Source organism: Wallemia mellicola, assembly GCF_000263375.1.
Source record: "Wallemia mellicola CBS 633.66 unplaced genomic scaffold WALSEscaffold_10, whole genome shotgun sequence".
In the NCBI taxonomy this organism is placed as follows: domain Eukaryota; kingdom Fungi; phylum Basidiomycota; class Wallemiomycetes; order Wallemiales; family Wallemiaceae; genus Wallemia; species Wallemia mellicola.
In genome coordinates this window covers 144,121-168,710 of record NW_006531967.1, presented here as the reverse complement: position 1 = coordinate 168,710, position 24,590 = coordinate 144,121, and the positions used below count along the sequence as shown (strand labels likewise).

General features: G+C 40.1%; 15 protein-coding genes across 15 annotated transcripts; 9 read left to right on the top strand and 6 right to left on the bottom strand.

The window, feature by feature from the left end:
- Positions 1-76: 76 nt before the first annotated feature.
- Positions 77-1,100, top strand: WALSEDRAFT_57534 (eukaryotic translation initiation factor 4E class I; the record flags this gene model as incomplete). Its single annotated transcript, XM_006958443.1, has 3 exons — positions 77-271; positions 316-437; positions 481-1,100. 3 exons carry the CDS (start codon positions 77-79, stop codon positions 986-988), a joined length of 825 nt encoding a protein of 274 aa, XP_006958505.1. The 3' UTR covers positions 989-1,100.
- A 350-nt stretch (positions 1,101-1,450) lies between these two features.
- Positions 1,451-1,970, top strand: WALSEDRAFT_51480 (ribosomal protein S12/S23; the record flags this gene model as incomplete). Its single annotated transcript, XM_006958442.1, has 3 exons — positions 1,451-1,710; positions 1,756-1,868; positions 1,918-1,970. The coding sequence occupies 3 exons, from the start codon at positions 1,451-1,453 to the stop codon at positions 1,968-1,970; spliced, it is 426 nt and encodes a 141-aa protein (XP_006958504.1).
- Positions 1,971-3,633: 1,663 nt separating this feature from the next.
- Positions 3,634-4,579, top strand: WALSEDRAFT_32659 (hypothetical protein). Its single transcript, XM_006958441.1, has 4 exons — positions 3,634-3,650; positions 3,696-3,847; positions 3,894-4,447; positions 4,494-4,579. Exons 1-4 carry the CDS (start codon positions 3,640-3,642, stop codon positions 4,524-4,526), a joined length of 750 nt encoding a protein of 249 aa, XP_006958503.1. The 5' UTR covers positions 3,634-3,639; the 3' UTR covers positions 4,527-4,579.
- Positions 4,580-4,724: 145 nt separating this feature from the next.
- On the top strand, positions 4,725-6,472 carry WALSEDRAFT_32658 (WD40 repeat-like protein). The gene is made up of 4 exons (XM_006958440.1): positions 4,725-4,754; positions 4,801-4,953; positions 5,001-5,217; positions 5,264-6,472. The coding sequence occupies exons 1-4, from the start codon at positions 4,742-4,744 to the stop codon at positions 6,408-6,410; spliced, it is 1,530 nt and encodes a 509-aa protein (XP_006958502.1). The 5' UTR covers positions 4,725-4,741; the 3' UTR covers positions 6,411-6,472.
- Positions 6,473-6,534: 62 nt separating this feature from the next.
- Positions 6,535-8,494, top strand: WALSEDRAFT_32657 (hypothetical protein). Its single transcript, XM_006958439.1, has 10 exons — positions 6,535-6,640; positions 6,691-7,367; positions 7,413-7,518; positions 7,566-7,657; positions 7,704-7,714; positions 7,759-7,795; positions 7,844-7,869; positions 7,918-8,189; positions 8,234-8,326; positions 8,383-8,494. The coding sequence occupies exons 1-10, from the start codon at positions 6,544-6,546 to the stop codon at positions 8,436-8,438; spliced, it is 1,467 nt and encodes a 488-aa protein (XP_006958501.1). The 5' UTR covers positions 6,535-6,543; the 3' UTR covers positions 8,439-8,494.
- A 4-nt stretch (positions 8,495-8,498) lies between these two features.
- WALSEDRAFT_64420 (hypothetical protein) lies at positions 8,499-9,293 on the top strand (the record flags this gene model as incomplete). The annotated part of the gene is made up of 3 exons (XM_006958438.1): positions 8,499-8,572; positions 8,622-9,133; positions 9,178-9,293. The coding sequence occupies 3 exons, from the start codon at positions 8,499-8,501 to the stop codon at positions 9,291-9,293; spliced, it is 702 nt and encodes a 233-aa protein (XP_006958500.1).
- Positions 9,294-9,341: 48 nt separating this feature from the next.
- WALSEDRAFT_69039 (peptidyl-tRNA hydrolase II) lies at positions 9,342-9,929 on the bottom strand. Its single transcript, XM_006958437.1, has 5 exons — positions 9,870-9,929; positions 9,765-9,821; positions 9,640-9,714; positions 9,586-9,597; positions 9,342-9,539 (listed from the first exon to the last, which is right to left on the bottom strand). Exons 1-5 carry the CDS (start codon positions 9,921-9,923, stop codon positions 9,369-9,371), a joined length of 369 nt encoding a protein of 122 aa, XP_006958499.1. The 5' UTR covers positions 9,924-9,929; the 3' UTR covers positions 9,342-9,368.
- WALSEDRAFT_60450 (cornichon) lies at positions 9,930-10,690 on the top strand. Its single transcript, XM_006958436.1, has 7 exons — positions 9,930-9,963; positions 10,008-10,020; positions 10,068-10,129; positions 10,177-10,245; positions 10,301-10,413; positions 10,460-10,569; positions 10,613-10,690. The coding sequence occupies exons 2-7, from the start codon at positions 10,008-10,010 to the stop codon at positions 10,654-10,656; spliced, it is 411 nt and encodes a 136-aa protein (XP_006958498.1). The 5' UTR covers positions 9,930-9,963; the 3' UTR covers positions 10,657-10,690.
- A 350-nt stretch (positions 10,691-11,040) lies between these two features.
- On the top strand, positions 11,041-13,858 carry WALSEDRAFT_60449 (DUF1765-domain-containing protein). The gene is made up of 3 exons (XM_006958435.1): positions 11,041-11,816; positions 11,864-12,931; positions 12,982-13,858. Exons 1-3 carry the CDS (start codon positions 11,158-11,160, stop codon positions 13,796-13,798), a joined length of 2,544 nt encoding a protein of 847 aa, XP_006958497.1. The 5' UTR covers positions 11,041-11,157; the 3' UTR covers positions 13,799-13,858.
- A 3,873-nt stretch (positions 13,859-17,731) lies between these two features.
- On the bottom strand, positions 17,732-18,505 carry WALSEDRAFT_18804 (hypothetical protein; the record flags this gene model as incomplete). The annotated part of the gene is made up of 1 exon (XM_006958353.1): positions 17,732-18,505. A coding segment is annotated over one exon (774 nt), but the record flags the coding sequence as incomplete, so codon positions are not given.
- Positions 18,506-19,893: 1,388 nt separating this feature from the next.
- On the bottom strand, positions 19,894-20,967 carry WALSEDRAFT_69036 (TIM21-domain-containing protein; the record flags this gene model as incomplete). The annotated part of the gene is made up of 2 exons (XM_006958434.1): positions 19,894-20,626; positions 20,670-20,967. 2 exons carry the CDS (start codon positions 20,962-20,964, stop codon positions 19,950-19,952), a joined length of 972 nt encoding a protein of 323 aa, XP_006958496.1. The 3' UTR covers positions 19,894-19,949.
- Positions 20,968-20,969: 2 nt separating this feature from the next.
- On the bottom strand, positions 20,970-22,208 carry WALSEDRAFT_60448 (RTA1-like protein). The gene is made up of 3 exons (XM_006958433.1): positions 21,789-22,208; positions 21,702-21,743; positions 20,970-21,646 (listed from the first exon to the last, which is right to left on the bottom strand). Exons 1-3 carry the CDS (start codon positions 22,145-22,147, stop codon positions 21,175-21,177), a joined length of 873 nt encoding a protein of 290 aa, XP_006958495.1. The 5' UTR covers positions 22,148-22,208; the 3' UTR covers positions 20,970-21,174.
- A 62-nt stretch (positions 22,209-22,270) lies between these two features.
- On the bottom strand, positions 22,271-22,948 carry WALSEDRAFT_69034 (hypothetical protein; the record flags this gene model as incomplete). Its single annotated transcript, XM_006958432.1, has 3 exons — positions 22,803-22,948; positions 22,609-22,755; positions 22,271-22,563 (listed from the first exon to the last, which is right to left on the bottom strand). Exons 2-3 carry the CDS (start codon positions 22,736-22,738, stop codon positions 22,271-22,273), a joined length of 423 nt encoding a protein of 140 aa, XP_006958494.1. The 5' UTR covers positions 22,739-22,755; positions 22,803-22,948.
- On the top strand, positions 22,472-24,240 carry WALSEDRAFT_60445 (retention in the endoplasmic reticulum). Its single transcript, XM_006958431.1, has 10 exons — positions 22,472-22,563; positions 22,609-22,755; positions 22,803-22,966; positions 23,013-23,029; positions 23,079-23,091; positions 23,136-23,140; positions 23,188-23,391; positions 23,437-23,571; positions 23,619-24,173; positions 24,220-24,240. Exons 2-9 carry the CDS (start codon positions 22,737-22,739, stop codon positions 23,686-23,688), a joined length of 627 nt encoding a protein of 208 aa, XP_006958493.1. The 5' UTR covers positions 22,472-22,563; positions 22,609-22,736; the 3' UTR covers positions 23,689-24,173; positions 24,220-24,240.
- On the bottom strand, positions 23,625-24,574 carry WALSEDRAFT_32649 (hypothetical protein). Its single transcript, XM_006958430.1, has 3 exons — positions 24,314-24,574; positions 24,217-24,273; positions 23,625-24,171 (listed from the first exon to the last, which is right to left on the bottom strand). The coding sequence occupies exons 1-3, from the start codon at positions 24,487-24,489 to the stop codon at positions 23,685-23,687; spliced, it is 720 nt and encodes a 239-aa protein (XP_006958492.1). The 5' UTR covers positions 24,490-24,574; the 3' UTR covers positions 23,625-23,684.
- Positions 24,575-24,590: the final 16 nt, after the last annotated feature.

Genomic DNA, 24,590 nt, shown 5'->3' with positions numbered 1-24,590 from the left:
ATCGTAAAGGTAAAAAATTTGCTATAGAAGTTGGAAACAATCTAAGTTTCCCTTGATTAAGTTCACTCATCAACTAATGACCACAAACGACGAGAAAACGACGGTACCGGAGACAGCGATATCTGCGTCTGTGCAAGCGATCAACGACTCTGTAGACAATCTCAAATTGAGTGATAAGCCTGAGTTAGAAGATGGTGAGATAAAGGAGGACGATATCAGCCCAGAGGATATGAAGACAGTATTCGACGACGCTACTGGATTTAACGTTAAAGTGCGTTACCTAGACTTGATATAACATCGTTAACCTATTCCTAGCACCCGCTCTTCAACGCCTGGACTCTCTGGTTTGACAACCCAAAAAAGTCAGCAGGTGCACAAAACTGGTTAGACGACACGAAAGAAGTTATCACTTTTGATTCCGTAGAGGAGTTCTGGGGGTTGGTTGAACTATTTTATAGCTACTTATCTGACAAACTACAGTCTCTACAACAATATATTACCTCCTACACACCTCCCACAAAAAGCAAACTACTACCTCTTCAAACGTGGCATCAGACCTGCTTGGGAAGATGAAGCCAACGCCGACGGTGGAAAGTGGAGTGTTCAGTTCCCTAGGGAAAAGTGGAGAGACAGAATCGATAGGTTGTGGTTAGACACCATGTTGTCTGCCATTGGAGAGACGCTCGAAGGAGACTTATCTGAAAACCCAAGTGACGATCTTATTACAGGTGTAATTATATCCACCCGTCCAAACTTCTACAGACTGGCGATTTGGACAAGACAAACTACGTCAGTCAACACAGAATTGACAGAGGAAGAGAAGGACTTGTTTGAGAGAATGGAGAAGCTCGGTAAGACTTGGAAGCACGACGTTCTAGGATTCGGTGAGGGTGAAAAACTTGGCGGTGGATTAGCAACGGAGGTTGAATTCGTTGGACACAAAGAGGGTGAAAGGAAGCATAGAGCTAGAGGTAAAATTGTCGCCTGATCGATGCCACTACACACATTTCATCGCATTTTTATACTCTTCACATTTTTAGACACACTCAGCTAAAATTATTATCTCTTGTTTTCTATTTAATATCGCTTTGGCTTGCTCATATAGTTATGCACTAATAGGCTGTCTACTTAGACTAGCGTTCTCAAGACGCTGTCTTCTCGCTTGGATAGCAGGACAGCAGAGGCAGTCTAGCTTGAGGATGCTAAAATGCTAACGGTCGATATATAATAATAAACTAATTAATATATTTATTTAGACAGATTTGAATTTTAAAAAATTTGGTGATGAGAATTTCTAGTGAGCGAGCGATACAGACTCTTTTTAGTGTACGCTTAGGTGAGTAAAAATCTGAGCGCTAGGAGAGTGAATAAAATGAGAGCTTATCATTATACTTACTCCTCGCTGGCAATGCACGCCATTTGAGCACCGCTAACGCACTCCAGAACCAACATGCCTCGTGGACTGCAAGCAGCTCGCAAGCTCAAGACCATCAGAAGAGACAACCGCTGGGCTGACCAACAGTACAACAAGAAGGCTCTTGGTAACTTCTTCAGAACATCCCCAACTGGTGGTTCCTCACACGCCAAGGGTATCGTTCTCGAGAAGGTCGGTGTCGAAGCTAAGCAGCCAAACTCCGCCATCAGAAAGTGTGTCCGTGTTCAACTCATCAAGAACGGTAAGAAGATCACCGCTTTCGTACCAAATGACGGGTAAGTTTTTCAAAGTACCTCAACTGAGCACTCCTAACAACCCAGTTCACTCAACTTCGTTGATGAAAACGATGAAGTTTTGATCTCAGGTTTCGGTCGTAAGGGTAAAGCTAAGGGTGATATTCCTGGTGTTCGTTTCAAGGTCGTCAAGGTCTCAGGTGAGTAGCCATCTAGGCGCTATAGTACATCAATCTAACTATTATCCAGGCGTTGGTCTTATGGCTCTCTGGAGAGGCATCAAGGAAAAGCCAAGATCATAAGGTGCATGTATGCTGCTGGTCTTGACCAAATGAATGTCTTCTTCATTTTATCTACCAACCTGGTGCTAATATATAAACGATATGCGTACTAAATAGCTGGAGCTTAGTCATTGAGTGCTGTTCTACTCTTCTGCGTGATCAGATGTGTAATTTTTGATGCTCGACTTCTACCACCACACTTCCAGTCTCTAAGCAGTGGTGACATTCAAGTATTATTGATAAATAAATGAATGGAACTGACCACACCTCATAATGTACCATCTACCTATGTAATGTAGAAGACGACACCTTTCGTAGTAAAATGCGTGATGATTGTTCAAATAATGCATAGATGCTATATGCAAATGATATTTGTATTCCCATTAGTTTTACCCATCATTTGTTGATAGACTCAGAACTTTGTCATGTAACAGTAAAGCAGGTCGTAAGAGCACAGTGAGAGTAAAATCCTAGCCATAATTATAAATGAGATACTTGAAATAATGTAGGAAATTTATCCCTTGGCTCTAAAGCGTATTTCCTGCCACCAAGACATGCAACATCATGGACATATATTTTGTATGCTGTAATGCATCATCGAACATTTTATAAGTTCCTCCAACGCTCGCCCACAAGAAACATTTTTGCACTCGGGTATCGACATTCGTTAGACAAGATGCTAGATACTCAGTCGCACTTTTCTTCTCATCGTATGTCTATTTGACACCAGCATGTTTATTGATTGTATTAAAAGTACTGCCTACATATGAACTAGATAAGAACTAGATAAGTATATTGTAGTTATAGTACAATCGATTCCTCATTGTGACAATTTTCGATGTCTACAAGAAAATCCGCAAAAGACACTGTCGCCTTTTGAGTGGACTACTATCTAAGCACTTTACTAGCTATCCATCTGGCTATCGAATAATGCACTTTCGTTAAAATGATATACCACTATTTGCCCTTTTTGACCTACTTACGATGCGAGAGCAAATAAATCAAATTGAATATAATTTTATTTGCACGATAGTGTCTTGAAATAATCAATACGATTCAAAAAGAGCATATCTTGACTTTGTGTACTATTTCAAAACATCCTATGCCTGACATCACATTAATTCATTGTGAAAATAACTCATTTAGTCATAAATGCCATGTTAAAAGACATAGATTGGAAGTAAAAGATAGTTTTAGTAGATATTGGTTATTATTCCCTTGATTATCACGTTTAACTACTGGATTGCGTCACTCATCAAAATTTTCTAGAATTGCCGAAATGAAAGCAGGGAAACGTATTTTTCGGACATGAGATGATGTTTCTAACAGTACACATATCTTTTGTTATTTATTGTTTGGCAGCATGATGCCTTGAATAATCAATACAGGCTCATTTAGAATAATAACAACGTTCCTACAGAAGATAAGCAATTGATAGCGCTATATAACCAACGTAAGAACAGTTAATACTACACTGTTATTTATCATCTTAATCAACGACACAGATTTATCTTCTCTACAACAATATCGCGAAGACGGAGATATACCACCTATGGAGCCAAATAAAGAGAGAATATTATGAGACTTATTATTGAAATTAGCTAGAAAACAATAAAAAGATATTTTAATTAGTAAATCACGCGACGCATCTTCTTTTTTCCCTTTAATATTTACATTCATCACGTCAAAAATGCCAGCTGAGTAGGCGAGGAGATAATACGTAAATAACGACTTACGCGTTAATAGAGAAGTACAACTCGAAGACGCTCAAGTAGAGACTCTCGTTAGCTTGAAGAAGGAGTCAGAAGTCTCCGCATGGAAGGCTCAAAACGAGCACCACAAGATTTTCAAGCCATACTTTGAAAAGCGTGACGAGGAGCTCAAGGCTATCCCACAATGTGAGTTTTATTCCACGATGTAGAATCTCACTCAACATTTTCATAGTCTGGCCTATTGTCTTCCGTAACCACAGCTTCTTGAGCGTTTCAACAGCAGCACCAGGTGATGCTGATGCTCTTAAAGCTCTCGAATCCATCTCAGTTCAAAGAAACGAGAAGGACAGCAGAGAATTCTCAATCACATTCAACTTTGCTGAGAATGAATTCTTCTCTAACAAGTCTTTCACTAAGGCTTACTCAGTCGTTGGTGATAAGAAGGACACACCAACTGCTGATGACATTATCAACTTTGACCCAGAACGCGACCTTACTACCACCAAGGTCGAAATTGACTGGAAATCTGAGGAGAAAAACTTAGTCAAGAAGCACCCACGTACTCTTGACCCAGACAATGAAGATGTTGACGCAGCTGGTGACCCAGGCTCATTCTTCAACTTCATCGCTGAGGAGAAGGATGTTCTTGACATTGGTCCAATCATCGCTGAGGAAGTCTACCCTAACGCTATTGACGTCTTTATGGGACTCGAGGATGGTGTCATGGAGGACTCAGATGAGGAAGAGGATGATGAGGAAGATCCAAACGCTGAGATTGACCTTGAGGTGGGTTTTTAGACATTGAAAAAACACGTGCTAACGGCACTATTAGGCACCAGAAAAGAAGAAGCAACGTAAGAACTAATTGCTAAATGATTTATTGTTATTTTATATTATGAATACCTTTATTATAGCTGTAGATTATAATAATTCCGATATACTCACGCTTGAAAAGATGGAAATGAGATGAGTACCCGAGAGAGTGGTCTGATAGTATATGAATGTATATCTCAAAATATCTGATAAATTCGTCGACTCGCATCTCAATCTCATACGGTCATCAGCGTAAGAAGCCCAACGATGTTCTGTGCTAGTAAGTGACAGATAAATAAAAGACAGCAATTCTAATAGCATATAAGTATCTGGTGAACCACCACAAGAGGCTGTCGTCTCTGTTAAATCTGGTCACTTATTTGAGAAGCGTTTAATTGAGAAGTATATCAACGAGAACGGAAAAGATCCAATATCAGGCGAGCAGTTGGCGGTTGATGATCTAGTTAGTGTAAAATCTGGTCAGTTCTCACCCTCTTAGAGTTATTTGAAATCTCACATCGCGTAGAACCAAAGAATGTCGCACCAAGACCACCAAGCTTGACCTCTGTACCAACTTTGCTCTCCACTTTGCAGTCTGAATGGGATTCACTCGTTTTAGAAACACACTCCCTCCGTGAGCAGTACGTAAACGGACGCAAAGATCTTGCACACGCACTCTATCAAGTAGATGCAGCCCACCGTGTCATTGCACGCCTTATGGTCGAGCGTGATCAAGCTAGAGAGTGGGTTTTCTTTTCCTATTGAGCTTCCATCTAACATGAATGAAAGAGCTTTATCCAACATACAAGCAGGTTTAGGCGTTGCTCCAGCAGCTGAGGCAGCCCCAGCTAATGGCGGCGATGTAGAAATGCAAGAGGAGGAAGCAGCAAGTGGATTACCAGCCGATGTCGTCAGTAATATCGATTCTGTCGCGGCAGTACTCACTGCAGAAAGAAAGAAGCGCAAGGTTCCAGATGGCGCTGCTAGCAAGGACACAGTAAAGGCTTTCAATGCCAAGGATAACCTTGCATCATTCCATTCAGCTTCTCCAGCAGGTGTGAACGCAACTGCACTCTCAAATGACAACAACCTCTTGATTACAGGTGGTAATGACAAACATGTCCAGATCTATGATCGTCAGGAGCAAAAGACGATCGCAACACTCAAGGGACATACCAAGAAGATTAATGCTTTAGAGTGGAGAGAGAAGGAAGGTTTGAAGACCTTGGTCGTCTCTGCCGGTGATAAGCGTGTTAGGGTATACAGTAAAGAAGAGAAAGGATGGAAGATGACCGGTGAATTCAAAAACCGCACAGGTGGTGAAGTAACAGGCATGAAAGTACACCCAACTAAGAATTATGCCATCAGCGTTGGTACAAACCAAAGTTGGTCACTTCATAACCTCGATACACTCGAGACATTACTCGATGTTAGCCCACCTGATGGTGAATCTGGCGATTTCGAATACCAATCCGTAGATATACACCCTGATGGTGTCATATTTGCAACTGGTACACAATCAGGTATTTGTCGTATTTGGGATTTAAAGACATCAAAGATTGCAGCAAACTTTGAATCACCAAATAGTCATGGTCCAATTGTTTCGCTTTCTTTCTCAGAAAATGGATACTATTTGGCAGCTGCATTTGCAGGTAGCTCAACTATTGAAATATTCGATTTGAGAAAGTTGAAATCAATCCATACAATTCAATTAGAAGAGGGAGTTTCAAGTGCAACAACCGTTAGGTTTGATCCAAGTGCACAGTTTTTGGCGATTGCTGGATCCGATGTTAGAATTCTTGCTAACAAAACATGGGAAGAATTGGTTAGATTTGAGGATAACGCGTCTACTGTAGAAACACTCAGTTGGGGTCTTGGTGGAAATGAGCTCATAGCTAGTGGCTTGGATAGAACAATAAGGTTCTATGCCGCTTAGAAAGCTAAAAAAATAATTTAAAGTTTTATTTTAGTTGTAAAAATATACAAAGTTGTTTCCTGAATATGCGGCTATTAATATACGCACGACATACCCCGGATGTGTCCACATGATAGCTTCTTAGAGAAAATCGATGACTGGTGAAATAGAGAAGACTACAAATGAGAAAATGTTTACAGCTGAGGAGGTTTCCCAGCATAATACCAAAGAATCTTGTTGGATCATAGTCCGTAAGCTAATCAGATTACAGCGATTACGATATCCTGACGGAGAGCATTAGACGGGAAAGTATACGATGTTACTGATTTCCTACCTGAACATCCAGGTGGTTCTAAAATAATACTCAAATATGGTGGTAAAGATGCGACAGCTGAATATGACCCAATTCATCCACCAGATGCGATCAGCGAGAACCTCCCGCCAGAGAAGCACCTTGGTAGAATAGATCCTATGACTGTCCAAGATCGTATCAAGGAGACATCTCAAGAGGAGAAAGAAAGTGCTGCACGTCACGCTAAAAAACCACCACTTGGAGAATGTCTCAGTTTACACGACCTCGAGGCTGTCGCTAAATACGTTCTAACTGGTAAAGCATGGATGTATTATAGCTCAGGAGCGGATGATGAGATAACCATGCGTGAGAACCACAATGTTTACCATCGCATTTGGTTCAGACCGCGTATATTAAGGGATGTAGCTAACGTACGTTTTGATACATCTATACTAGGCCATAAAACTAGTATGCCATTTTATATCACGGCTACCGCACTCGGCAAACTCGGCGATCCCGTGAATGGTGAACTCAACCTTACGAGAAGTGCGGCGAAGAATGGGATTATACAGATGATACCAACCATTTCATCCTGTTCATTCGACGAGATGATAGATGCCGCTTTAGAAGATCAGGTGCAATTTTTACAACTCTACGTCAATTCGAACCGTGAAGTTACGGAGAAAGTGAGAAAACGTACTTTCATATGTTTTTTAAGCTAACTTTTGTAGTTTGTTAAGCGTGCTGAAAGCAGAGGTGTCAAAGGCCTCTTTGTTACAGTTGATGCTCCTCAATTGGGCAGACGCGAGAAGGATATGAGAATGAAATTCGAAGATGGTGAGCGTTATTCCAGCAGTCTCGTTGCTAGCTGACATAAGTCATAGTCGGTATTGCTAGGACTATCTCTACACTCATCGATCCAAGTCTCCAATGGAGTGATCTCGACTGGCTGTCCAGCATCACAAAGATGCCAATTGTGGGTGTTACTATGTGTATCTTGAGTAGTTGACTAACGTTCCCAGGTTCTCAAAGGGTGAGCAACTAAGTCAATGTTGTCGGTAATCTAACATTCATTAGTGTTCAATCATGGCAGGACGCCGTCATTGCAGCTGAGGTGAGGCGCTTCGTAAAACTTGGGACGTTCATCTAATGAGGACCACAGAGAGGTTGCGCGGGTATTGTCTTGAGGTGAGACATTCTTCCTTACTAGCTTGCACATACTCTTACAGTACGTAGTAATCACGGTGGTCGTCAACTCGACATGGCACCATCTGGTTTGGAGATCCTACCAGAAGTCGTCGAGGCACTCAAAGCTAGAGGACTATACAACCCATCAAAGTTTGAGATTTACATCGACGGTGGTGTTAGACGTGCGTCGGATATACTGAAGGCAGTCGCACTCGGTGCCAAAGCAGTCGGAATTGGTAGACCGTTCATCTACGCTTATTCGGCATACGGAGAGGATGGTGTGAATCGTGCTATGGAAATATTAAGAGATGAGTTTGAAAGTAAGTGACTGTGTTATAGTCTGCAGTTTTCCTAACAAGTTCAGTGTGTATGAGACTCCTCGGTGCGCGTTCACTCGAAGAAGTTACACCAGAGATGGTGAATACAGCCAATTTGAACGCACTTGCTGTACCAAAGGGTGTGTTTTTTATTTTATTAATCTGTCTCATCAATCGCTGACGTGTTACGCTATAGATAACCTATTTTATAGCAATTATGAAAGATTAAGCGGATTGAATAGTAAACTCTAGATTAAATTTCTTTTCCTTCAACGTTGTAATCTTTGAATCCACGCTTTGATAACGACAATCATGAGTGCCGATTTATTAGGTGACGAGACAGACAACAGACTCGATCCAGAAGTTGCAGCTAGTGCATTCCCAGAGTGCGTCTATTGTTTATTTATATGGTCTTATTCTAAATGCGTAGTACAGCATCGAAGGTGTAGACGGCGCAGACGAGAAGTTCCCAGAGATACCAGCGACAGGCGAAGCAAGTGCATCCCCAGTAGTAGCAGCTCCATTAGAAGATACACCAAAAGATGATATCCAACAGTTTGAATCATCTTTCCCAGCTTTAGAGGAACCAGAAGTTAGTACGGGACCGGAGATTAGCACACCATCATTCGTTCAATCAGACTTTATTCAACAAACCCCATCAAATCAGGGCATCGCAGCACCTCTTTTCAGCGCGAGGACGTCAACCGATCCAGAACCTGAGCCAGTAAGAGAATGGCGCGAAAAGCGCGCTAAGGAGATCGCAGAACGTGATACAGAAGCTGAGAAAGAGAAGGATGAGATAAAACTCAAAGCTGAAAGAGCTATTGATAGCTTCTACAAAGATTACAATGAACGTAAAGAGAAGAATATTGCGAAGAACAAGGAGGATGAACAGGAATTTCTTAATAAGCGCACAGATGCCCTCGCGAGTGGGACGACATGGGAACGTGAGTATTGCCTACTGACGATAAACTAGTCTGATAGAAGATAGGTATTTGCGATCTCCTCGATATTGACAATGTTGGAAATAAACAGCTCGCTCGGAAAGATCTCGGGAGATTCAAGGAAGTACTCACCGGTTTACGCAAGCAGGGTGAAAGAGCGTGAGTCTGGTCTATTTCCTATTTATTTTATTGACACACATAGTCCTGGTGCAGGTGGATACTAAGTTGTAACGATATATCAGAAAAATACACAGCCATTATGACGCAAGAGGTCTTTGATCTTTTTCGACTTGTTGGGTGCTATCGCGATGGCCGTCGGTATATTCTCCGGTTGTTCAATCCAAAGTTTGGCTTTACCTAATGGTAAAATATCCTGATAAAGGCGGACGAGAGATTCTCCGTCGGGAGTCTGTGACGAAATGAGGGCGTTAATGGATGTGAAAGGAGAGACCCACCTGTAGAACCGTCTAGGTGCTGTTAGAGGGAGTATTTCTTTATGGAACACCCACTTTGCGCATCTTATCTAGATTGTCCGGGCTTACGTATTCTTGTGTGAGGGGGTCAGAGTGAGTTTCTTGGATAACCTGAGAGTGTTAGATCGACGATATATCGTCGATAAAGGGTAGTTACGTACTGCTGTCGCTGCATGCGCCGTCTGAGCAGCGAGCATACCGAATGTCCAGCTGTGTAACTAAAGTGACAAATGAGCGAGAGAAAGTTAGATAAATGAGAATAATACATCTAATAAATCACGCCTTAATATAATTTGAATTAGTGGTCGGTTATTCGACATTTCGATGTTTTAAGCAAACGACCAATATATCCTAGAAAGTGTGAGTGTGTGCTGTCGACAATATTTTATTAATAATCAATTTAGATGGGTCTTGAAGGTATTTATTATATATATCCCTTGATAGCTTGCTAAAATAGCTAATAGCTTGGTTATATCTCTTCTCCGTCCTGGCTAGTGCAGGATTGCTATTCACTATGGTATTCTTCGTTAGTTTAGCTGTTTATGGCGTCTTTTATATACTAAATAGCTTCAGATCATCATGTTCAGCGATCTTGAGTGTGATTATATTAATCCAATAGATCTCTGTAACAAGTTGAATAACGTGGGAATTTATTTATATACAATATAATAGAGTATATCTAACAAACTATCACCAGTTCGTACTACCTGAAGCAGCTTTCCATGGATTTTTGACCATCTTGTTCTTGATATGCGGTCAATGGTTGACATTTATTATAAACGCACCATTACTTGGATTTAACATTAGAAAGTTAGTAGTCTATAGCACTCATATCAGACACTAAAGTAGTTCATAGGACGATCAACAACAACAACTTCTACGACGCAACAGAAATATTCAGAACACTCTCCGTTCATAAAAAGGAATCATTCTTGAAGTTAGCATTTTACTTGATTTCCTTCTTCTGTGCGTAGCCTTTTTACTCTTAGCTTATACTTACAGATAATAGTCTACTTATACAAATTAATAGTCGCTTTAATAGCAGAAGAGTGAATGTAAATATAAATATTTTATACACACCTTTGATTTATACGACGACGAGTGACGACGACGACGACGCAATTTATGGATGAAATTAAAACATTTATTTAGTTGTTTCAGTTTTGACGACGACGAGTGAGTAGTTCAATACCCGCTATCCTTTATTAAGACCCTATAAGCAAACCTAGACATTCATTCAGCAAAACGATCAGTCGCCTTACCAGCAAATCTAGTAAGCGATCTACCAGCCAATCAGCCAAGCAATCATCTAGGCAGTCTAGCAATACACCCGTCCCTACAAGCAATCAATCAACCCCCACTACACCCTTCAACTCGCTCCCGCCGCTACGACTATCTATAGACCTCGGGAATGATTTCTCAGATCAAGTAGATAAAGCTCTCACTACTCAGGATGACAAAAACCCTCTCACACCGATCAAGCGCTTCAAAAAGCTCTCAGTATTATCCGTTTCTAACAAGATACATCATTCCTCTAAGAATGCTGAAGAGCCAATGCCTCTCACCCCTCCACCACGCCGTTCATCCAGGCAGAAATCGGATCTTTTTGTCCATCAATCGGACGAGAACTGTGCGGGAAGCACTCCTCTTTCAAATAACATACACGACGACAATCACGACGAAAATGATAGAAATGATCGTGACAACAATAATAGGACTACTCAGCATAACCACAAGCTACCGGACAGCAAGTACAACGAAGAGAACAACGTCAACAACGACGATCTCTTCCTTCAACCGAAACCTACCGATAATGACAACCTACCCAGTCCTGTCTTCAAACTAATCGACAGATCGGAATCCCCCAAACGTGCTTATTCCCCTCTACCTGTTTCATCGGAGTCTTTACCAATACCAACAGATCAACAAGAACCTAACCAAGTTACTAGGATTTGGACAACCATCCAGAATAACCTTCAACTTTTCAAAGGTCATCTACAGGAATTGCAGCCCAACAAAGCCTTGTTCATACGCGAGACTTTCAACTCCTTTGATAGTATAGACGACTGTAAACTCTATGATACCGAAAAAGTCGTTGGACGTAGATCTTTACTATTTGATTGGGTTTATGCTATAATCGATGATCTTAATTCTCAACAAATCGCACCTGAACGAAGTGCATGTCTCGAAAGTTTAGCTGTAATTTTGGAATCGTAGGTTATCTCTTTTCTCATACCTTTATTGCTAACAACAATGATAGCAAATTCCTGTCATCTAAACTCATAGCGTCTTACGCTCCTCAAGATGAGGATAGGATGTGCAAAGTTTTAGCCGATGTTGTCAAATACTCCCTGGCGAAGCTAAATAGTAGGGGTGTATTTCAAAACACAATCTTCTACTGCGGTAGATACTTCGCTATAGCTTTCTTCAGATTACCTGGTACAGCTCAACAATTACTTCAACCATTAGATGTACCACCTAGAACTTTAGCTAAACTTATCAATGATTCAGGTTGGGATTACGAATCAGCTGAACAGTTACCATCAACTTCCTTCGCAAGTTTCCTTCAACATTTATGTATAAAACCATCAAAACGTTCAAACCCACTGGAAATAAAATATGCAGATGAAGCTAGAGAATATATTTATGGGCTACATGAAACGAACATACCCAATAAGTATTTAATATTAGAACCTGATAATTGGTTAAGGAGGTGGACATCAGATGATTCAGAATTATTCTTCAGTTTTATTAGAGCATATCATAGGTTACTTGAAAGATTTATATTGGAAGGTTTAGAAGAATCCAAAGATAAATATAGAATATTATCAACTAAGTTTTTATTCAATTCACCCGGATATCCTCAATTAAGTTGTATATTACACTCAAAAATATTGTCACTTGTTAGAGGTGACATCTATAGTGTGACTACCGGTACACCTTCAAATAATCAAAAGTCAACTGATATCTCAGAAACAGCTAATGTTTTAGCTGCAACTGCTGGTAAACCTAAATTATTAGAACAAGCTAACAGAAGGATTGTTTTAACTTTACAAGATATGTTACAAAATAACAACTCAACCGAAGTACTTGATGGAAAGTTCACTTGGTTGGAGGTTGTAAATTTCCAAATAAAATTAGCAGTAAGATTAACTAATATGTATTCAGCACCACAAGTTTTCTGTTTATTAGATGCCTTAGATGGTATCTTCCTTACTGCTTTCAACCTTGATACCAATTTTGAGCAGATTGATATTCAATTTGTTTTAGAATTTATCACTATTATTCTCAAGAATTGTGATCATGTTTTAACATTGATAAGAGTAATGTGAGTTTTAGAAATAAACAAAGAAGAATGGCTTATTAACATCAAATTAGATCCTTCATATTTACACACTTTGATTCATTATGTCAATACCCTCAATATCAACGAAAATTATGTTTAGATTTGCTTTTGGAACCATCTTTATTCAATAGATTAACATTATTCTGGTCACAAAGTGTTAGGTCCTATTGGTTAAGGTTGTTAGTGTTCAGAGTAGGACATGTACAACAAAATCCGGAAGCCAGTGATTTAGTTATTGAAATAATAAAACAACTGAATAGTAATTTGAACACAATTAAGCGACGACATGAAGACATCGAACCATCAACACGTACTAATTCAGTCATTTTACATAGTGATGAAGAAGACGTTGATGATAAAAGAAATTCAATTATTGAATCATCTGATGGTAAAAATCAAGACAATAATGAACTAAATAATTCATTCAAGGGTTTAGGTTTAGATAATAATAACGCTAATAATTTACCTTCAACACCTAAAAAGAAATCATTCTCTTTCGAATTACAAACTCCACCGAAAGTTTCTGCATCTAATCAAAATTCTCCTACTCAATCACCAACGAATTCACGTAAAAGTAGCGCTGACAATGGTAATATAAAGCCTTCAAATAGTAATACAACTTTGAGAACTTTATTACCGAAACCAGCAAGTTTACTATTAAATGGCAAAGATCTAAATTCTGCATTATGTTCTCAATTTTATTATAATAGAAATCTACACATTTATGCAACTAAAGCATTAATGGAGTATAGTAATATTATTGAAGTTGAGTATCAATTCCAAGATTGGCAATCAAAGCTGGTACCAAGGTTGGTAGTACAATGGCCTGCGGCTTTTACGTTCGATTGATAGCATTTTTATGACATTTACCTTCCTCACATTAATTACATTCATCCATCCATATGAAACACATTTAACTTTTTAATATAAGTCATTATGCATTATTCCATTATACTTTTATATGAAAATTAGAATCATAATTTATTCTTTTGCATTAATTAGAAATAAAATTGGTTATATACATCACTCTTTATCGTTCTCTTTAGTTTTCTTAGCAGTACCCTTTATTGAAGTTTGACTAGCTTCTTCATCCCTTTGTCTTTTTTGAGGTGTGGTACTTTCTTTAGTTTGCTGTGTTGGTAGTACCTTTCCAGCTAGTCCTAAAAAGCTGATTTTCTGTTTTCCTGCAAGTTTGTTAAAGGTTGTTTTACTTCAAAATACTAAGAACCCACTTTGACCGCTTTGAGCATCACCTGGTGTACGCTTCTCAAGCTTCTTTATTGGTCCCTTTTTAGCACCACCTGCAGCACCAGCTATGCTAACTTGAGATGGTTGTTCCTCTTCGGGTGTGGCTTTTTCTTTGCCTTTATCCTGTTGACCAGCTTGAACTATCGTTAGTATAAATAAAATTGCACTTTATTAACTTACCAGTGTCTTGAGCATCTTCATTAGTTTGGCTCACTTGTGGTGTTTCTGGAGTTTTTGGTGTCTCACCTCCTACAGCTGGCGCTGAAGTTGCCGGTTGACTTACGGCAGTTGGAGCAGGAGCAGGAGCAGGAGTCTGCGTTTCAGGTTGAGCTTTAGGTTGAGTTATTGTCTTCGAGCTTTCCACAGTTGTTGGTTCACTTGGTTGTGATTCAGATTGCTTTTCGTTTGATGTTCCAACGGCAGGTGTTGGTGGAGGCGCAGTAGGTCCATTATCTGTCGCCGCCTTCTGTTGTTTGCTAGTGGCATTCTTGAAATCTGCAATAATAGTTTCAGCTTTAGTTACTTGTTGCTTGTATCCATCAGCCATTCTTTGCTTGAGCTGCAAACTCTTATTGACTTTAATAACTTCAGCTGTTTTCTTCTCCAATTCGGTTTCAAGTGTCGACACCTTTTCTTTGGTTTCAGCGAGCTCCTTCTCTGTATTACGCAATTTCTCTTCCAATTGTTGAACAGTAACGACTGACGCGTTAGTAGCGGTAACAGTATCACCAGCAGCTCGTTGCTCTTGTTGGCCTTCACCACTTGCAGCTTGATCCTTTGTATTGGATATCACGGTATCCTTATCACTCAACTGCTTCTTGAGATCCTCGATGAGTTTTTCATTCTCACCCGCTTTGGTCCTCGTTTCATTGAGTTCCTTCTCAAGTTTGAGCTTCTCTTCATTTGAAACATTTGGTGTTTCCTGCATTGTAACGTCTCCAGATTGTTTCTCAGCTTCTTCTAACTTCTTTTCAATCTCCTTCTTCGCGTCTTCCATCGTTTGGTATTCTTGTCTCGTCTTTGTGAGTTCTTCAGAGATTTTATCAAATTGAGTTGACTTTTCAGTTGATTTCGACAATTGCTCTTCGAGGTCTTTCAGACGTTCGTCCTTAATTCTAGCGGCTTCTTTTGATCTGCTCATACTATTATTAGATCTTGATATAAGGTCACTATTACGAGTCTTCTGGTTATTGACTTCATTTTGAGCCTCTTGAAGCTAATATCATATTAGTTAAGGTCATTCTAAGAAATGTATAACTCACTTTTTTGTTAGTCTCCTCCAACTCTTTCTTTACTTCTTCAAGGGACTTTCTCAATTGTTCAGCATCGTCTTTGTATTTTTGTAATTCAGCTGGATCGATGCGCTCGTACTTGGAAAGAATCTGTTGATTACGCTTTTGCCATCTATCAGCATCCTCTTTCCAGTGCTCAACTTCCTTCTTGGATACTTGCAATTCAGCAGTGAGGTTTCTAATGTTCTCTTCAAGAGGTTGAATGACATTTTGAGATGATTGTAACGCAGACTCGAGTTCGAGAACTTTGTTCCTGTTTCTTTGACTTTCAAACCTAAGTGTAGTGTTACTCTCCCTGAGTAGATTGAGTTGATCAATCTTGCTCAAAAGTTCTTGGTGTTGAACCGCTGAGACGTCACCGCGTGCATTCTTATTACGCTCTTCAGTAAGTAATGCACGAGTTTCGTCAATGCTCTCGTTTAATCTCTCCAATTGAGTCTTAAACCTGCTATTCTCTTGCTTTGAAAGTGACAATTGCAAATCGAGATATTCACGTTCATTGCGAAGGTAATTAATGACTGATTGAAGATCGCTACTATTGGCAGTCTCAGATGACTGAGCGACAGCTTCATTGTTATTGTTTTGGTTGATGCTATTGATGCCTGCTTCCGCAATTTTTTTGTTAACAGTCTCTAAATGCTTATGGAGGACATCATTCTGGCCAATAATCTCTCCATGACGTTTACGCAACTCATTGAGCTCAATATCCATCAACTCCTTTTGTGATTGCCAGCTAAGTTCAGCTTGTTTGAGAGCCTGCACGGCGGTATCTCTCTCTTCATTGGCCCCCTTGATAGCTTGTTGATGATTATCTGTTTCCTTCTTCATTTGTTGCAATTGTTCAACAGATTGGGCATGTAAGAGTACCTCTCTTTGGTATTTGTCATGATTCTCATGTGCGTAGTCACTCTGTTTGTTACGATCATTACGCAATTCAGCAAAACGAGCTTCTTGTTCTCCTTGAGCGTTGTTAAGGTCAGCGAGAATATCCTCCAATGCCTTCTTCTCGTGAGAGAATTCTGACCTCTCATTGATGAGCTTCTGGTGAATTTCATTATTCTCTGATTGTAATTGTTCTACTTGCTCTGTCATTCCTTCAATCCTACTTTCATATTGTTTGATCTGTTGTTCACGTTCAGACAAGAGCTTGTCTTGAGTTTGTTTATAGTTGTCATAAGATTCATTCATGTCTTGAAGGGCACGTTCATTCGCTGATGCAATTTCTTTGAATTGCTCAACGTGAGTTTCGGACTTGCTTACTTCAGATTTTGCCATTTCAAGCTCAGATCTGGAATGTTTGTTAGAATGTTAACGTTAGAAGTCCCCAAACATACCTCAATTCAGCAATCTCAATCTGTAATTGTTGCTCAGAAGTGAGATTTTCATTTCTATTTCCAGTTCTGTTCTCGAAGATTACTAATCTCTCCTCTTTATTCTTGAGCTGTTGTATGAGATCGTCCGTGCGCACTTGAAGATGATCACGAGTGGTTCTAATTTCGACGAGGTTCTCTCTAGATGTGTGCAATTCAGAGGTTAGTCTATCAATTCTAACTTGGTAATCTTTTGATTCCAACTCGCGTCTGAGTGACAATTGCTTGTGTTGATCAGTCTCATTAGCGAGATCCTCCTTGAGATTCTTGACCACATCTTCAAGACTGCTGATCTGATTGTCATGTCTAGCTCTGCTTTCTTGAGAGGTTCTCTCCAACTCTGCTTGCATGACTTGAAGGTTCCTCATCAAATCATTCAAATGAACCCTATCACGAGATAATGATTCGTTGTCTGCCAACAATCTGTTTTCAATTCCCTTGTGAACTTCACCTTCAGTTCTCAACTTGGAGTTTTCATTCTTAGTTCTCTCAAGTACACCCTTCAATTCAATGAGTTCTTCTTGAACTTTGTTGAGATTTATTTGCTCATTGATAAGGTTGGTTTGGAGTTTCTGGTTGTTAGCACCCAACTGTGACAACTCCATCTTTGACATGTTGTGATTCTCGAGAATCATGCTGTGGCGCTCATTGAGGAAAGTGACTTGTGCATTAGCTTGTGCGAGTTGTACGTTCAAGCTGCTGACTTCACGTTGAGAAGCTGTCAAAGATTCTTTCAAAGATTTAGTGTCAGTTCCCATTTCAGTTCTATATGCATCAAAGTTTTGCTGTAATTCCGCCATTAATGCGGCATAATCTGGTGTGTTACTTGACGTTGACATGTTGAGACTTTCGTCAGCTTCTTGACCGATTTCAGGTACGGCTTTTCCAGTTTGTGCTAACAATCTTCTAAACATATCTCTTTCACGTACGTAACTACCAGCCTTCTCGCGACTGAGTTCAATTTCATCTTTAAGTTGTTGAATCAATTCATAAGCTTCTTGTAGTGACTCATTCTCAGTCTCTTTAGAACGAGCTTCATGTACAGCATCTACATGTTCAAGTTTCTGACCTAACTCTCGAGAAACCTTCAACAAATTCTTATTCTGCTGAACAAGCTCCTCGGTTGATGCAAATAAGACCAATCTGTCTGAAATTGCTTGATCTACTGCTAACTCATGAGCTGGAGCAGGTGCAACATTTTGAGCATCAATTGGCAATGACGGATCTTCAATCGCTGCGATTTGACGGGTAAGATAAGCAACCTGTCTTGTGAGATCAACAATAGATTGCGATTGTAATTCAGCTTCACGTTGAGCATTCTCTGCTACTAACCTCGCTTCTTTTTCTGAGGCTTTGAGAGCATCTCTTTCCTCTAACGATTCAGCGAGTTGTGAAGCAAGAGCATTTGCTTCTGCGTTACGCTTGTCATATTCGCGCCTTTGTTCTTGTAGAAGTGGAGCTCTTTCTTCTATCTCACTGACAACATCAGCCAAGCAACTCTCTAATCTCCTTCTTTCAGCTCTTTCACGCTGGAATTCGTTTTCTAATTTGGCGTAATCTGAGTATATTTCAGTGAAACTCTTACCACCTTTGTGGAACCTTGATGCAATTGATGCGGTTGGAGATAAAGTGTAGGAGGTTTCCATCTGATTTGGTTGTGGTGTAGATGGAGCACCAATACTCTCGCCTACTCTTCCAAAGCCATTGACGCGAAGTTCATTCAATTCAATCTCCAATTGTGAACTTCTGTGACGCTCTCTTGAAAGTTCCTCATTTTGCTGAATCGTCTCAGATTCGGATTTGGCAACCAAGACGTCAAACTCTTTGTTAACTTGCTCAACTCGTTTCCTTGACTCACTTTCACGACTTTCGAGAAGCTCCACGACACGCTTTTGTGTGTTGATTTCTGCTTTGTATTCTTCATGTGTTGATGCTAAAGTTGTTTCCAATTGGGCGGACTTAGAGAGGATATCTGATAATTTGGTGGATTGATTATCGTACGATGATTGTAAGGCTCTTAATTGGCTAGTTTGTGCGTTTAATTGTGTCTCCAAAACATCAATTTGGCCTTGAGCTGATGCCAATTCAGCGTGCTTTTCACGACGATAAACTGAAAATTCCTCGGACTTCTTGCTTAACTCAGTGTTCAACCATTCTTCGTTCTTTTTAAGCAGTTCATTCTCTTGTTCAAGTGATTGTATCTTATACTTTGACGTAGTTTCTACTGATTTTGCGTCATGCACTTCTTTCGTCAACTTGGAGTTCTCTTCACGTGCCTCTGAGAGACGGTTGCGGGATGTATCGACTTCGGTACCCAATCTATCTATATCAGCAGACAGTCTTTCCGTAAACTTGAGAAGGTCTGCCTTCTCTTCATTGCTCTTTTTATTGAGTTCCTCCAACTCCTTAATTTTACTGACTGTAACTGGATCCTCGGTTGTTGTAGTCTTTTTTGCTTGTAACTTCAATTTCGCTGCTTCCTCGCCTGTTTTGATAGTCAGATGAGTGTTTACTAGTGAAGTCAACGCTCACGAGAAAGATCACGCTCTTTTACGACGCCGTCATAGCTAGACGCTTTGTCAGTCAACTCTTTCTCGAGCTCGTGTATTTTGTTCTCCTGCTCGCTGAGTGATTGCTCTGTGTTTATGTTGTGTCGTAAAGAAGATGCCTTCTCTGTCTCTAGCAAAACCTTGTAATGTTCTAATTCTTCTCTAACGCGCTGTAACTCCAGCGATGGACCACCTTCCGTCATCTCGGCTTCGGGGGCTTCAGAAGTAGAAGCTTCCTGAGCAGATGCACTAAGGCGACCCGCTCTACGTGTTGCTACCATTTTAATTTATTACTGCAGAATATACGACTATTTCGCTGATGTCGTATCTCTGCACTTGATTGTAATGAAGAGAGATGGTTGCTATCTAATATTAGATATATGATTGTTTAGCATCTACATATGGCTGTTATTTACTATATACACTGGTTATCTTACTATTTAACTAACTGACGTCTGTCAATTGCCTTCCAAGACGATGTGATATGACAATATACGTATGTTATATATATCCACTTTACAAGACAATGCAATTATACTAACTATGCTGGGTGTACATATACTCTCTTCCTATTGAATGCCCTCGAGTGTGGTACATCAACATATAATAAGTTCCACTCAAAGTATCCAGCCTCATTCTTGACGAGGTCAGCATAGGCCTGTCCAGAATCGTATAAAGTTGAAGCGTTTGCTTTCTTGTGGCGTCCAAGTCTGTTTATACCAGAACCGAGTGCACCGAACCAACTGCTACGTTCTGTCGGTTCATTCTGAGCCTTCTCAGGTTGGTCATATCTCAAATCTGGGTTTATCATCGTTTGTATACCTCTCTTTACTTTCTTTCCAATGTCTGTTATCGTAAGACTCTCAATCCACTCTTCCCAACTCTGTGTCTCCTCCGTTGAAGGCAGTTTCGAGTTTACATAGAATTTCATTATCATATGCTCCTTTCCGTAGGCATCAAATGCGGTCATGTGTTGGATTTGATGGTTGCGCCGCCTTCTACTGTCTGGTGCTTGCGAATAGAAGGTTAAACTGGAGTCTCCCATCAACTTCCTGACATCTGGCGAGTCACTGATGAGTTTGCATGCCTTGCCGTACAACCTTGTAGGTGAATTGCTTGAGAAGAGCTCAGTACCCATCGTATACACGAGCAGTCCAGTAACTGAAGCGCCGATGAGTATGACCGTGAAGCGTGAAGTTTGCTTGGTAGCTCTTCCCACTGTGTTTCATGAGCAAAATCCAGTTATTCGTCTGATACCCACCTTTTCCTTTAAAAGTCGTTTGTTCGGAGAACGTCTTCTCCGGTGCAGCATTAACATCGTCTGATATGGTTGCTGCACCGAATGGACCTGCTGAATTACCTCTATTTCTTGAATCCTCCAATTGATTGAGTAGTTGTCTGGCTTTCAAGCGTGTGGATGCACTATCAACATCCTGTGAACTGACTGACGTATTTCCACCATCGTTTGCTTTACTAGCAAATTGTCTAGATAATACCCAAGCCGTTCTTTGACCAATGCGGCTCGTATACCGGGGCACAGAAGCTAAAGACATCATTGCAGGGAAAGAAGAAATAAAAGTACAAATTGTATAGTGAAAGATAGACATTTTATAACAAAGCTATATTAAGGAGTGTAAGGAGTGTATTGTTATATCAAACGCAGTTTGATACTATTTTTATCTTCTGTAATTGAGTAAAGAACGTATGCGATGGTTTGTTTGGATATACGACGATTAACTGAATGGTATAACTCTAGGCTATGCACTTTAGTAGTATTGCTTCATATATTCATTGCGCTGCCCTTGTGTCTTGGCTTGCAGATAGCCAGGATGAAGGAAGTTGACAATGAACATAGACGCGACGATCATACCACCGTCTAGAGCATCCAACGCCCATTCTGTTTGTATCAGTTTACCGGAGAAACCATCATCCAATTCTGCTATTCTATATGCGCTTCTTACTAATAATAGTGCAGATGTTAAAACAAGCATAATAATAGCAAGACGTCTTTTGGTTATTTCCCGATCATGATCACGCATTATTGCTGTACCATTATTCCATCTTCTTTTGCATGGCCAGTTTTCATATTTGCGTAACTGATATTCTAAAAGAAACCCGCAGTAGACTACCAAGCAAACGAATTGGTATACGATTCCGCCAAGCATGACATGGCCACCATTCTCGGGGTCAGCCTCAGGGTCATCTGAATGCAAAGCGAATGAGGCCATAGCACCACCACTATAAAAATTTCTGTAAGAATGTATACCACGAATAATAGATATATATCACTCACCAAGCTTGTATGAGTATGCTTATTATGTCATTACAGATAAATCTGCTTGTATTAGTATCAAATTATTCCGATTAGCCAGTTACTCACGTTATTCCGAATGCTTTTGGAGGCATAGATGAATACTTTGGGCCTTGTTCTTTTATAATCAAGCCTAATAAAGTATATGTCATTGCTGTGAAGAAGCATGGTGCAATTATCAAAGTAGCTAATTGGCAGGTGTATGCGTCGACATTATCGGGATGCTGTGTTGAAATGTATCTAGCACTCCAACCTATAAGCTCTAGTATACCGCATATAGGGACAGTTGCTAACAACCACCATTTCCTTGTGTGTATCGATTGGAATATGTGAATCAATGTAGTGATACCAAATAACGCGATGAAAGCGACACAATGTGATGAGGTTGGCGCACCATTTTTGGTATCATATCCATATAAACTAGCCATCGTCGTTTATATAGGGAACATAGATCAGTGGAGCACTAATATAAATTTGTGATCGAATGCGCACAGACCGGCAGATATAAGGGTAGATGAGGTAATAATTATAAGGGTTATATTTAGAATAATTTATATTTGTACATTCGGGTACTTTTGCAGATAAGCGTACTGTGGTGTGTTGGTTGAAATTTTTGGTGATTGTTGCTTTGGGGTGGAAATTTGTTTTGTAGGTGTAGAAGAAGTAAAATTTTCGGATAAAGGAATATCAACACTATCTACACGTGTCTTTTTACGCGATTTTGGCGTAGAGGTTTCAAATATTTGGTTTCTCGTTTGTTGAGGTGTTGGTTTGCTATCCTTGGAGAATAGCACGATGAGGGATTGTATAGAATTGAATATAAATAGTAGAGGAAGCCACTTAACTGGATAGTATGTTAGTAGAGACGTATAGCTGTACTAGGACCCACATATCAATCTAATATAGTCTATTTGGATGAAATCTAGATAATCCCTAAAGAAATAAAATGCCAAAAGCGATAGTAAATTGTAGTTAAGTCTCTTTATCGACTTTTTTCTTGGTTTGTAACTTGCATCCATGAACGTCGAGGAAGACAGTAAGATAGAGTGCAGAAATCTAGACAGACGATCTAATTTGCTACAGCTACGACGAACAAATTCAAGCAGGAGTTTGATAGTAACCTACACCAAGTCAAGATTAGAATCCAGAGGTATCTGGATTTGATCACGCCGTTTACAGTCTACAGGTGGTTATCTACAACCTTTTTATTGTTTGTTTTCTGTTTAAGGATAGTATTATCACATGGCGTACGTGCGTTTATCTATAGTGGCTTTTATACTCACAATCCGACAGTGGTACATTGTCTGCTAGTGAGTTACAGAGGATATACTCTTACTAATAATCTAATAACCTTCCCAGTGCTTTATTCATAGTAGGTTTACTCTCAGTTGTATTGTTTCAACTAACAGCTCATAGTACCTGTACGCAAAACACAGCACATCATAATAACATACTAACCGATAACCAGTTTAAACCTCTTTTTGGCCTTCTTGACGCCAAAGTTCGACCCTTCAGTTGAAGAAGACGAGGAAATGGACAACTTGGAAGGCGGTAACGACGAATCCAACACATACGGTGGTGGTGGTGGATACGGTCTCGGATCAGGTGGATTACTCGACAAGGATGAGGAGTTCAGACCATTCATTCGTCGCTTACCTGAGTTCAAGTTCTGGTCAGTTAACTACACACAAGTTTACATTGTCTGATATCCCACCAGGTACTCTGCTACACGCGCAATATTAGTATCTATATTATGCACAACCACATCTGCATTTGACATACCAGTTTATTGGCCAATTTTACTAGTTTACTTCTTCATCTTGTTCTCCTTGACAATGAGAAGACAGATCGAGTGAGTGTTTTTACTTTTATATAGGAACACACTAACCGAGAAACAAGGCATATGATCAAATATAGATATATTCCTTTCGATTTAGGTCGAAAAGTAAGATATAACTCTAAAAATTAAGATACAACGATACACCGCAATTCAACACTCTGTCTGGCTTTCTCGCATGCTCTTTCTTTGTCTTCTACAGCTGTGTGTGGTACAAACCTCGCTCTACCGTCTTTACCGTCATAGCTATCGAAACATCTGAGGAAATAAACCTGATGGCGCTGCTGATCGCGTATATAACACCATTTCTGTTTGTCATTGTGTAGGATGCTGTAGTGACTGCCGAAGAAATCAGTCGTATGTCCTAGATCTTCGTTTGAGATTGTCTTATAATCGCACACCGATAGTGGAGAATCGACGATGCCGTCAAAACAGGGTCTCCAAACGTTGATGATTTGTACGCGTTTGTCTTTCTCGATTGGACCTCCATTCTCTCTTTCGATGTGTTCGTAGGCTCTTTTGGCATCTTGGTCGACATGAGCACGATAAGCGGGCACTGAATCTGTAGGTGCTGCATCTTTGCCATCTGCACCATCACTATGGCCTTTACCATCTCTGCTGATGTGTTAGGGGAGGTCTTTATAACATTATAACACCAACCTATGTTGTATATTCCAGACAATGACTTTTTCGGCGTTCAGTTGCTCCTTCAATAAGCTGTTTTGTCAGTTAGTGAAAATATCAGCTACTAACTTACTTTCGTATTTCTGCAATACATGACTCCTCATCCAGAGGTTCGAGAGAGGATTGTGGTTCTGAGTTTAAGACAGCAAAGCCACGATCATCTAGTTGTACGGATGCTGGGGTTTGGTATAGTTTCTCCAACTCTGGCGTCAAATCGTGTACGACGACCGGCGATGGTCTCAAATACATTTCATTTCCACTGTCTATCCATTTAACGTAGGCAAATTTCCTACATTTCTCATCTAATGAGCGATTCTCTGGGTGTGTAAAGTTTATCGTCGCATGCAAAC

Bases quoted from the DNA above. Each gene is read 5' to 3' on its own strand.
- WALSEDRAFT_32659 (XM_006958441.1), top strand. The intron at 3,848-3,893 runs GTGAGTTTTATT...ACATTTTCATAG, and splicing joins GCTCAAGGCTATCCCACAAT to TCTGGCCTATTGTCTTCCGT. The intron at 4,448-4,493 runs GTGGGTTTTTAG...CGGCACTATTAG, and splicing joins ACGCTGAGATTGACCTTGAG to GCACCAGAAAAGAAGAAGCA.
- WALSEDRAFT_32658 (XM_006958440.1), top strand. The intron at 4,954-5,000 runs GTCAGTTCTCAC...CACATCGCGTAG, and splicing joins TCTAGTTAGTGTAAAATCTG to AACCAAAGAATGTCGCACCA. The intron at 5,218-5,263 runs GTGGGTTTTCTT...CATGAATGAAAG, and splicing joins GAGCGTGATCAAGCTAGAGA to AGCTTTATCCAACATACAAG.
- WALSEDRAFT_32657 (XM_006958439.1), top strand. From the start codon at position 6,544: ATGACTGGTGAAATAGAGAAGACTACAAATGAGAAAATGTTTACAGCT. The intron at 6,641-6,690 runs GTAAGCTAATCA...GGAGAGCATTAG, and splicing joins ATCTTGTTGGATCATAGTCC to ACGGGAAAGTATACGATGTT. The intron at 7,796-7,843 runs GTGAGGCGCTTC...TGAGGACCACAG, and splicing joins ACGCCGTCATTGCAGCTGAG to AGAGGTTGCGCGGGTATTGT.
- WALSEDRAFT_69039 (XM_006958437.1), bottom strand. From the start codon at position 9,923: ATGTCGAATAACCGACCACTAATTCAAATTATATTAAGGCGTGATTTA. The intron at 9,822-9,869 runs GTATTATTCTCA...TTGTCACTTTAG, and splicing joins TAAGGCGTGATTTATTAGAT to TTACACAGCTGGACATTCGG. The intron at 9,715-9,764 runs GTACGTAACTAC...TAACACTCTCAG, and splicing joins CGGCGCATGCAGCGACAGCA to GTTATCCAAGAAACTCACTC.
- WALSEDRAFT_60450 (XM_006958436.1), top strand. The intron at 10,246-10,300 runs GTGGGAATTTAT...AACTATCACCAG, and splicing joins TCTGTAACAAGTTGAATAAC to TTCGTACTACCTGAAGCAGC. The intron at 10,570-10,612 runs GTGCGTAGCCTT...TACAGATAATAG, and splicing joins TTACTTGATTTCCTTCTTCT to TCTACTTATACAAATTAATA.
- WALSEDRAFT_60449 (XM_006958435.1), top strand. From the start codon at position 11,158: ATGCCTCTCACCCCTCCACCACGCCGTTCATCCAGGCAGAAATCGGAT. The intron at 11,817-11,863 runs GTAGGTTATCTC...CAACAATGATAG, and splicing joins TTAGCTGTAATTTTGGAATC to CAAATTCCTGTCATCTAAAC. The intron at 12,932-12,981 runs GTGAGTTTTAGA...ACATCAAATTAG, and splicing joins TTAACATTGATAAGAGTAAT to ATCCTTCATATTTACACACT.
- WALSEDRAFT_60448 (XM_006958433.1), bottom strand. From the start codon at position 22,147: ATGGCTAGTTTATATGGATATGATACCAAAAATGGTGCGCCAACCTCA. The intron at 21,744-21,788 runs GTGAGTAACTGG...TAATACAAGCAG, and splicing joins CCAAAAGCATTCGGAATAAC to ATTTATCTGTAATGACATAA. The intron at 21,647-21,701 runs GTGAGTGATATA...AAATTTTTATAG, and splicing joins AGCATACTCATACAAGCTTG to TGGTGGTGCTATGGCCTCAT.
- WALSEDRAFT_60445 (XM_006958431.1), top strand. The intron at 23,392-23,436 runs GTCAGTTAACTA...ATATCCCACCAG, and splicing joins TTACCTGAGTTCAAGTTCTG to GTACTCTGCTACACGCGCAA. The intron at 23,572-23,618 runs GTGAGTGTTTTT...CCGAGAAACAAG, and splicing joins ACAATGAGAAGACAGATCGA to GCATATGATCAAATATAGAT.
- WALSEDRAFT_32649 (XM_006958430.1), bottom strand. From the start codon at position 24,489: ATGTATTTGAGACCATCGCCGGTCGTCGTACACGATTTGACGCCAGAG. The intron at 24,274-24,313 runs GTAAGTTAGTAG...CTGACAAAACAG, and splicing joins TGTATTGCAGAAATACGAAA to CTTATTGAAGGAGCAACTGA. The intron at 24,172-24,216 runs GTTGGTGTTATA...ACACATCAGCAG, and splicing joins GTCTGGAATATACAACATAG to AGATGGTAAAGGCCATAGTG.